At 38.7% G+C, this 10,967-nt stretch overlaps 1 protein-coding gene across 2 annotated transcripts in view; it reads left to right on the plus strand.

Annotated features, from left to right (window-relative positions):
• The window catches only part of TES (testin LIM domain protein), a 28,430-nt gene extending 21,536 nt beyond the window's left edge, over window positions 1-6,894 (plus strand). For both annotated transcript variants that reach the window (XM_080391023.1, XM_080391024.1), the window contains exons 5-7: window positions 3,316-3,531; window positions 4,080-4,238; window positions 5,439-6,894. In XM_080391023.1, coding sequence (XP_080247149.1) covers window positions 3,316-3,531; window positions 4,080-4,238; window positions 5,439-5,630 — 567 coding nt within the window. In that variant the 3' untranslated portion in view covers window positions 5,631-6,894. The remainder of the gene's footprint in view (window positions 1-3,315; window positions 3,532-4,079; window positions 4,239-5,438) is intronic.
• The last annotated feature ends 4,073 nt before the right edge of the window (window positions 6,895-10,967 follow it).

The raw sequence follows: 10,967 nt of genomic DNA on the forward strand, positions 1-10,967 counted from the left end.
AAGGAAAGATAAAATAAGAAGGTACATTGTCATCCATGTGCTCTCTTTGGTTGTTTTAACCCAATTAACTCTTTTGTTAACTTGGAATAGTGAAAATCTGGGGAGGGAAAGAAAGAAGGGGAACTGGAAAATATTGTGAATGCCTGCACAGAACCCTCGTTTCTGACCATATTTAGGACATTGCAGCAAATAACTTCCTAGGTGACCTTTCCATCCTCATTGCAAAAACACCTTAGCTTGGAGATACAGTATAGTAGGGTGGCTCTTGCAAAATAATAATCAAGAAACTTCTGTAGTCCTACAGACTAATTGCTATGCTTTTCTCCTCTTGAAGAGTTTAATTTTAGAATCCTGTTTTCTCCTCTCTTGGAAGAGCACCAAAATTACTCGCTTGACAAATTGTTTATTATTTCTTAGTTTCATTTAACTTTAAAGTAACACTTCTCCCTCCCATGTCCATCAAACCAAACGGTATAACAGCTGTTTTGACTAGCCTTCTTTTCATAATCAGATCAGTTTTATTTTTGATGTATTTTTTCCTCTGGCATCTGATTTGTGCCTTGTAATAGCTCAACAAAAAAAAAGGTGTGTAAAATTACCCAGTTTTCCTTGATGTTTCTAAACTGTAGCCATAATACAGTATTTCTGACATATTTTGCTAACTACTTCTGTGCATGTCTCTGCTACAAATTATGAATACAAAATAGGGGTAGGATTACTGAAGTAACATTAGGCTAATTTAGTGAAGGTAGACCTTCACTTCAGAATTGCAAAAGCTCCTGTAACTTGATTTCTAGCTGTATTGCAATCATACGTATGAATCACAAAAATTACTTGTGTCCAGATTACATACAGAAAATTAATATGAGTTCTAGATGGAGATAAAGTTATTTGCTAACATGGCTGTAGAATATAGCTTTTGGTGTTATTGGGGTGTGTGGTGTACTTCTTGGTGTGTCTTTGTGCTTTTTAAACTGACAGTGTATTTCTTCTAGCGTAATTAATATGGAATATAAAATTAACACTTTAGCTTTGAACATGCGCACCTACCATAAATAGCCATATGCTGTGCCATTTGGTTACCTGTAGCTACTTTTTAAATTTAATTATTCAGTTATTTTTGCCATTATCTTGTCGCGGAGATTCTAAGATACTAAAATATTATTTTGTTGTGGATTAAGTTGCTGTCATTCTGCATTCATGCAACCTCTTCTGCTGGGTTACTTTAGTTTCACCGGAGCAATTCTTCACTTGTCTCCTCAAGACAGACGTACAGAAATACATACCTTGCGTTGTACCCTGCTGGCCAGCTGGCCTGGACTACGTTAAGTCAAGGGCAGGATGCTCTCTGTCCTCTTGAGCAATTGCATCAACAGGTGTTTTGTTTATACGTTACACCTATTTATTGCTTCAAAACTTTTCTTACTTGTGCACCTGAATATACCTCCTACTGTTTAGGCCAGGCATACCTCACCACTGTGGGCTGTGATTTAGGAGACTTAGAAGTGTTTAATAGTGTAAGTGAATATTTGAGTTGCTTATCTGTTGTCAGGTACTGAGTTTACCCTGGGCTAAATAATCAGCATTTAGAGAGATTATTTTGAAGCAATTTTTTTTGTCTGATTTCTGCAATGTGACTTAGTCTTAGTTATGTGCTATAACATTATCTCAACATCTTTTTTTTTAACAGTTCAAAATAAACCAATACAAAGAAGAGCTCTTAAATGCCTTGCAGAAGAATTGTCATCCTTGTCTATGCTTTTTTCTATTAGTTCTGCATCTTTGCTCTCCATATTTTCTTGTATGTTTTTGTTCAGACTGAATCTGAAAGCATATATTCCCATAGCTGTAGTAAATAGAATGTCTTGAAAAATTATATTTCATTGTAGGAATGGATTGCAATTCCTTTAAACATGATTTCAAAAAATCAACAAAACACAACCAACCAGCTCTCAGCTATTAATGTAAATATACATGTAATAATTGCCTCTGTTTAAAAAAAAAATAGATCTGTTTCACCATGACTGAAAGCTGAATAACAGAACAATGGATATTCAGCATATTTTAATCTTGTAAAGAAGCAAATCTCTTTATGCACCTTTCAACCACCTAGGCTGGGGATGTTACAAATGATAGGTAAATGAATCGGCTTGCTCTCATCTGGGTCCATGCAACTACTAAACCTTCCAATTGGCTTCTCTGGGAGTGTGAGGTCTGAAGTAGAAAGAAGAGTCAAGAAGCTTTATATACATACGTATTTACACTTCCCCTTTCACTAGTTCCCCTTTCATGCTGTGCTTCTTCCCCTTTTGATGTCTTCCTTTGTATACTTTGAAATCGCTTGTCTGAAACAAATACGGGGATCTGATCAATACGCCTTACAGCTGAGACACTTTATATTTTATTTTTCCATTTATTTTAATTTTTTATGTGCATATACACACACACGCCGAGTTAGAAAAGCCATTTATGGCTGGGCTTGTAGTGATGTAAATCATAGCGTAAACCTTCCCAGGATGTTCAGCCCAGTCTGCTGGAGTACAGGAAATGCCAAACTGGTGGTTAAAGTGTACATAAAAATTCTTATTTCAGTAACCTAAACAACCTGTGTTTTTTGACTTGATGAGAAAACCCTGCCTGTAAGCAGATGTAGGACAGAAGACAGACTGTTAACTTTTTGAAATGACTAGTAGTGTAGCTGTGTTCATAAACTTTGTAGTCCCTTTTCCATTATCACGCTCCCAATTCCAAGATCGTTAATCATGGACTATTGGACAACAGCCATGAGTGACTAGCATCTCTAGAACACAGCTTTAAACAGAATGAATTTGAAATATTCACAAATGATTTTTTTTTTCCTCACCAGTGGTACAGATACGACTTGATCTTCTCACGACCTATAAGGACAGCTGTTTTCTTGTCATTTGTTCTAGTCATAGTGTAGTTGGTTAGCTTTGATGGAGGCTCCTTTTTCTTCATTATGTAAGGCTTATAGAACATAACGTCCCGTTTTAATTGCCTGTTTTTTTTTTTTTTTTTCTAAGAATGGACTGTAGCTGCAAGAAGGTGAATATGGCGAAATACAGTAATCCGTTTAGTAACACTAGTGCAATGTCAGTAGAATGTGCATCATCTTGAACTGCTTAGTTAAACCTGTACTGTGGCATCATGTCACGCTACTGTCTGATCACGGGAGGGTAAACTAATGCTTTAATTTTGGTCTGGGAAGGTGGAATTAAATATGTCAGTAATATGTAATTGCTTTAAATAGACATCTTCAAAGACTTACTTAATTTGGCAATAACCTCTTTCCAGTCCTGCTATCGCTGCAAACTGAACATGAAAGAAGGTGACCCAGCTGTCTACGCAGAACGTGCTGGATATGACAAACTGTGGCACCCAGCTTGTTTTGTCTGTTGCACCTGCAGTGAACTTCTAGTAGATATGATCTATTTCTGGAAGAATGGTAACCTGTACTGTGGAAGACATTATTGTGATAGTGAAAAACCCCGCTGTGCTGGATGTGATGAGGTAGGAAATATACCAGACCTTTGTTTTAGCACACATTTGCTCCCATGAGAAGTGAATATGACTTAGTAAAGTATTTCGGTGTAGGGACATGATGTGCTTTCACCAGTTTTAGCTGATCATAGTTGCAAGGAACTCAAACTGATACGGACACTCAACTTTGAGAAAGATCCATAGTTTTGCTTTGGATTTGATGGGCAGTTTGTGTGGTCTGCAGGGACATAAGATGTAATACATGAGTACAAATTCTTCTATGAAGTCCCAGTTACATAGCTGTTTGTGGAGGACCTTGCCAAAGCACACCTTGTGTGACACACAGTGAGCAAGCAGCCTGCCTGGAGCCTGTGGCGTCTATGGGCTCTTCATAAAAAAAAATGGGGACTTTTGGGAAACGGTCAAATAAGTGAATGCCTTTTGTTTTTGTTGTTGAAATCACTTGAAATGGTGGAATCGTGAGGAGCCCCTTGGAAATTACAAGGCATCCTGAGGCTTTATTGAAAGGAATACTATTCAAATGACTATATCAATATTTGTTTGTATCTTACTTACAGCTAATATTCAGCAATGAATACACACAAGCGGAAGGTCAAAGCTGGCATCTGAAACACTTCTGCTGTTTTGACTGTGATTGTGTTTTGGCTGGGGAAATCTATGTAATGGTAAATGACAAGCCAGTCTGCAAACCCTGCTATGTGAAGAACCATGCTGCGGTAAGACCCTTACATGTGTGTTGGCCTTGTGAAAGAAGGGAACATACATCTACGGAGCTTGAAACTCATATGTATGGGAGAACTCATTGGGAGAACATACAAGTTTCAAGCTCTGTAGATGTATCTGAAGAGTACAAGTGGAATGTAAGCTTAGGCTTAAGTCAATTATCTTTTTTTTTCCCCTTTGAAAAAAACACTTTGAATCTACTAAATACTTGTCTGCTTTTATAAACTTGGAACAAAAGCCACTGGTGGGAGGAGGCTGTTTTGAAAATATCTTTGCCAGTGGTGAAGCAGGATTTTGTAACAGGAGGAGTAAAGTAGGTGAAGATAGTAATGCTGCTAAACATGTAGTTTGTGTCAATCATAGTTCATTGTGACCAGTGGGATTCAACTTCAGCTAGTGGGCTAAAAGCCTGTAGGCAGCTGCAATCTAGGTGCTTTCTTTGTATTTCTAACCACATGAGTTATAAAGGACAGTGACTGATGGGATAAAGCTAGAGATTTGGGAAAGGCTGGTAGTTCTTGATTCCTAATTACGCTAGGAACTCTAATCAGAGATGAAGGTCCATTCATATCTACCAATTAATTGGCTGTTAGTTCAGAGTTTGATCTAATGTGCATCTAGACTATTCATGTAGTTAATGGAGGGGAAAATTATTATCTCTAGCTGGCAGTTAATAATCCTCTGAGGTTGGTGTGAGGAATTATCTTTTGGAGAGGCTTTTCTTTCTCTTAAAACATTAACTTCCTTTAAATATAAATGTTAATTTTTTGACAACCAGATTTTAAGATAAATTACATCCAAGACTTTCTGGTAACCTTTAATCCTTTGGCATTGCTTTACAGCTGCCAATGCACAGGAAGATTTGTAACTAATCTGTAGTATAGGGGTTAATACATGAAGATCTGTGCTGTTTGGCACAACAAGCTTTTATCATTACTTTGGCATTGGGAAATCCTAATCATCATAACTGTCTACTAACTTCTTGTGTGTGTTTTATTATTTTGTGTTGTCCTCAGCTGCATTCTGTTTGGAAACTCTGCTTTGAAAATAAAGGAAAATCAAAAGCTGGAGAGTTATTTCAAAGGCTTTTTTTAACACCTGTCTCATCCAAAAACATTTTAAGAATTCTAGCTTTTATTGGACTTGTATAGGATGTGTGTGCCTCATTTAACTTTTGTCTTGTTTCTAAACAGATCTGCCAAGGCTGTCATAATGCTATAGATCCAGAAGTTCAGCGTGTGACATACAACAACTTCAACTGGCATGCTACGCCGGAATGCTTCTTGTGTTCCTGTTGCAGCAAGTGTCTAATTGGCCAAAAGTTCATGCCGGTAGAAGGGATGGTCTTTTGCTCAGTGGAATGTAAGAAAAAGATGGTGTCTTAAGAGAAGATTCACACAGAATCAAGCATTGCTGTGTTCCAAAGGCTCTTGCATTTCTACTGTAAAATATATAGTATCAGGGCATTTAAAGTTATTGAAAGTATTAAATACCATTTTCCCAAAGATTTCTTTTTTTAATTACTAAAACTTGCTATGTAATCTCTGTTTCTTAGCTGTAATAATACTTTCTTTTTTGGAACATTGTTCCTGAGTCTAAAGTCAAATAACTCTGTATCCCAGAAATGTAAGAAAACTGTGTTATGAAATATACTTTAAAGGAGCTCTTCACCGTGAAGGATCTTTTTGCTGTGTCTTGTCTAATGGAAGAAGAAAATGTGAAAATGCTCCAATTTTATTTGTTTTGTATGATAAACGTAACACTTCCACTTTTGGTTTTGCTAATTTATCGTTCTTGTAGTTTCCCTGCTTTCATCAAGCACTTTACCCAAAATGACCAGCTTTACTGCCACATACAACTTTGTTCACTAGTCCTCAAGTATGCAGGGAGAAAGAAGCTTAAAAAAAAAGGTTGCCTGTAATTATTTGCTTGTTGACACACAGGTTCTTGAGGGGAGATAGTGACTACCCACGTATAGTTTGTAAAGTGACCATAGCAATAGAAAACTGTGTTGGCTGGTGTGTGTTTCTTTGTTCATCTCTGGAAAAGCTTTCAGTTTATGAATATTGAAGCTACTTTACAGATATTTGGGGCAGAGTGGCAGAAAATAAGGTCTTGCTCGGACTTAAACAAAAAAAAAAAAATCCACCACGATTGGTGGGTGTCGCTCTTAGCCTTTCAGAACTCACTTTTTTTTTTCATGAATGTTCTTTTCATAAATTGTGCCTTCTATCAGAGGGATGTGGCACACAATACTGTATACATTTCCAAGAATGTAATTCTGCAAAACGATCATACATTGTGCTTTTAATTTGTAAGTTCTTAACCAAAGCGCAAAGTCTTTCTGAGAAAACTTCCAGTGGGGGGGGGTGGGGGGCCAGCGGGCAATCACAGCTATTAGCTTTGCTTACTAGATAAACCAAATGTGTGGTGCTTTCCTTCCCCCCTCCCCAAGAATTACAGATCTGCACCAAAACTTGTTAGTTATCTTTATGCCAAACAACAGCAAATGAGGAGTCTTTGACCTTAAAAAAAAAAAAAAACAAAAAACAAAAAACAAAAATCTATGCAAGTCTTGTGTTCAGCTCTTAACTTTGATGGTGGCTGTATTATAACACTTCTAAATAAAATTTAATGTTGTTCACTTAAGTTGTCTATTAGTTCTGTTCTTGTTGAATCTCCTTGAGGGGGGGTGAAGAGGAGAGGAAATGTTTCCATACTTCTTGAGTTTGGGTTGTTGCTTTTTTGTTTTGTTTTATTTAATAATGCCAAAGCTGAAGTCCTGTATTACTGTAAAGTGCTTATAGCTGCAAAACAATGGATCTTGTTCCAAGAAATATACAACTTCAGAAATTAGTGTGGATTTGCTTTTTGGTCACACAAACTATGGTTCTCATTTATATTTTAAGATCTAGCACAGGAGGTTTTGAATTCACACAGGTAAGCTAATGTGCTGAGGAAATAGAGTACTGCAAAAATAAGGCACAGGTGTAAGGTACTGGAGCTTGAGAACAAGCATTAAGGAGATTTTATGCTGTCACTGCCATAATAAAAATATTGGCAGTTAAGTGTTGAGGCTTTTTTTTTTTTCGTATTTTTTGGCTGTTTTGTCAGGGAGGTCCCTTTGGATCTATTATCTTAGTAAGCTAAGAACAGAAGCTGGAAGCTTTCGTGTATTTCTGTAATAAAAGTACATTACAGATGCAATTTTGAACTCAAAGTACAGCAGTTGAAGTTCTGTGCTTAAAAGTAGAATGTTGTTGAAGAAAACCTTATAAGCACTCATTATAACAGTATATTTTTCAGAGTTAACTGGCTGGAAGAAACAGTCTGAAGAGGCACTTAGCTAGCTCTATTTATCATACCACTGCCAGAGCGATTTTAACTCTTCAAACATTAAGCACCAAATGAAGACAAAGATTCACAGCAGAAAGCAAGTTTGGCTTTGTCACTATTGGCATGTGTAAAAAGGAAAACCTTAAATTTACTTTTGGGATGTAACTTTCTGTCTGTCTTCACTTTATGTTCTGTGTCGCATTTTACGTGGCTACTGTGACAGCATAGGTTGTTATGACTCAAAGTTTGAGGATTTCAGGGTAGAGTTCTGATTTTAGCAACCGTCTGTGAAGAACAAGTAGAGTTATACAGTAGAACTATTAACAGTAAGGATTAAACAGACGTGGGGTGCAGCTTAAGCACCGAAGGTGCAGCTAAGGGTGCCAAAGAGCATGCCAGACCTAACTGGGAGATCTGGGAACTTGATCCTTGATATTTTTCCATATGGCAGTAGCAGTCAGCCTTTTCAAAGAACGCCTAAAATTACCAGTTTTCTGTCCACTTACGCTTTTAACACTCCATGAAGTTTTGAAGCCTGCCTAGTGCCCAGAAATTACAGACAGGGTGCAATGCTGTTGAAGTTATTGGTAAACCCTGCATTACTCTCATCTTGTTGATAACCTTAGCTGGAGCATCTAGGAATCACCTGTTGGTTGACTGCCGAGCTCAGGCGCCCAGGAGGCCCATTGCACAAGCATTGCACGAGCATTTCAAGACTGCCTCTTCCATGCCCTGCGAGCAAAGAAGGTCAGGGGCACTCTGAGCATGTGTAACTAACACTGCTTTTCAGGAGATACAGGTGTTTATGCACATGACAGGATTTTAGCGTGCTTATCCTTTTCTAACCACTTCATATTGTAAAGCTTGTGTATATCACTCCAAACATAAGTGTATTGGAGTCTTTACGCTCTGGATGAAAGAAAAAAAAAAAAAAAAAAAGTGGTTAATGCTATTGTAGCTCTTATGGTACAAAGAACAGCGTTTTCTTTATTTTTTCATTACTTAGTGCTACAACAACATGTTTTATGTCAACTCCAGGCAAAGTATTTCCTTTCTCTGGGAAGAGTTAAAGTCAAGGCCAGCTCAGTTCTATCTAAGAAGTAATTTTGGAGGACACCTTAGCAGACAGACACAGTTAGCTTTGGATTTCATGAGACTGTTACTACCCTTTTATGGTCCAAATCTAATACTGTCTTTTATGTAAGGAATAGTTATCCTGTGGGTCTGTAAAGTCCAGGCTGGCAAAGGCTTTGCAAAAACTTTAGAACAAACCCAAATAAATGTGTCTTTCAATTAGTTACAGAAGCTTATACATTGTCGGAATAACCTATAACTTTTATTGACATTGGGATTGCATCTCCAGCTTATTATGATTATACATGTGTTAGAAAGAAAAGAAAATCTTACTTTAAACAGCTTTTTGTATGTATATTTTATCTCTGAAAATTAATGTCTGTGTCTTAAAATACATGCTAATGAGCAATCAACACAGCGACTTCCCCTTTTGATGCAGAATCCTAAGTTTTGAGAGTTAATGGAACGCAGTTGATGGTGTGAAGTGAAATTCTCTGGTTTTGTTGAAGTAATGACCACTAGCACAAAACTACTTGCATTCAGGCCAATTTGAGGTGCTTGGAACCTCTAGACCATCCGTTCCCAGAACTGATGAGGTAGGGGTGGCAGGGTGGTAACTCTTGATTTGACAGCCTCTGCCAAGTTTAGCATGGGTTTAGGATGCTAGAGCTAGCAACGGATGGCAAAGACAAGGTTGCCCATCCAGGAAAGGGTCAACAATTCAACTGCAGCAGGCTCTTCAAGGGCACAGGGGTGTAATGGCTGACCTGTAAGAACAGGATGAAGGGAGCTAGCATGAGGTTGCAGCAGTTCAAGGGCAGGGACTTGATCCAGCAGTTTGAGAATTCATATATGATGTCCTCAGGTCCTAGGTGTGGTCTCCCACCACAGCAGAGCCCTATAACTTGTGGCATTCCAGTGGAAAACCATCATAAAAATCACCTCCACAAGAGCAGTCCACTGAGTCACTGAGACCGATGTGGTCTTCTCCTTCTCCAGCCCAAGCAAAACACCGTGAGAGAAGATTCCAGTCTAGTGCACAGCACATCAATATACATGAATGATTTTGTGTGTGGTGGAGAAGGATGTGATAGGCCATAAGAAAATCTCTTGCTGGGCCTCTGCATCTCTTTGTGTGTCAGGACTGTAGCATGCCCTGTTTTATCCTAGAACTGACAGGAACCCAAGCCTGCTGCTGGCGTAAGGCCTGCTGCTCACTTACTCGCCATACTCCACAGAGCACAAACAATTTCAGTCCAGTTTTCTGCGTGAAAAATGAGGAAGGTGTGTTCACCCTCTTTTGTATCCCTGGGTGAGTGAAATGTTTGCTTCCAGAAGTGGAAAGTCTGGGTTCGAGGTTGTCCTCAAGCATTTCAGCTCCAAATTGTGCCTCGCAGCTGGGAGAATGTCCCAACCGTCACGCTGTGGTGTCAGCTCGGGGCAGGCACTCTTCACGCCAGCTGTTGGAGGTAGGCCGTGGCAATTCAGGATATCGTAGTCAACATAAACTACACATGGGGCAGTCAATACCTGGGTTTGAATGTTAGCTGGAACACACTATTAAAGTTGTATCGCCGTGTCATTACCAGTCAGCAGTGAGTAGCATCACGCAGAACTAGATTCTTGATGTTTTTATCTAGAACGAGATTTTGTCTTAAAAGGAGCTGCTTGCTAATGGTATCAAGTTGGAGACTCTGACAAAGGTTGTAAGTGATCAGCCACCTTCATGTATTGCACCTACTACCCTACCGCTTCAAAGTGCTAAGGCCAAAAGGCTAGGATCAGGGCCTTCTGAGTCTGCCTTTACTCAATCCATCAGTAAATAAGTAAATTGAGTTTATTAATTAAGTAAAAGGCTTAAGAATGATACCTAATAAAACTGAGTGTGCTGCCAAAGAGATCCCAGTAATAGGTGTGGAATGGAAAGCAAATCATCCAAAGATCATCAACAATCCAGGAGAAGCGAGGAGAAAAATATTCAGTCAAAGTACTAAAAATAACATGTTCATTTTTTCAATGTCTTTATTAACAAAATTATGAAGAAAGGAGCTTTAGGGAGCAAAAGTCTGAAACCAGCTGAGCCAGGACTAGACTCAGACTGTAGATTGCCACCCTGTGTTCACTGCTTCAATCACAAAAGGTGAGGCAGGTATTTCTCACCTGGCACTGGTGAGCACCTAGGTGTACCTGCTGCCCTGTGCCACCACCAGCGCAGCAGTGCTGGGTTTTGTGACTGCTATGAGCAATCACAATAAAATGTAACAGATCGGGGTTTCCCCAGCTGCCTCCCCTCTAAACAAGTGAAAAAATGA

The sequence above is a fragment of the Falco punctatus genome (assembly GCF_963210335.1).
Source record: "Falco punctatus genome assembly, chromosome: 6".
Taxonomy (NCBI): Eukaryota; Metazoa; Chordata; class Aves; order Falconiformes; family Falconidae; genus Falco; species Falco punctatus.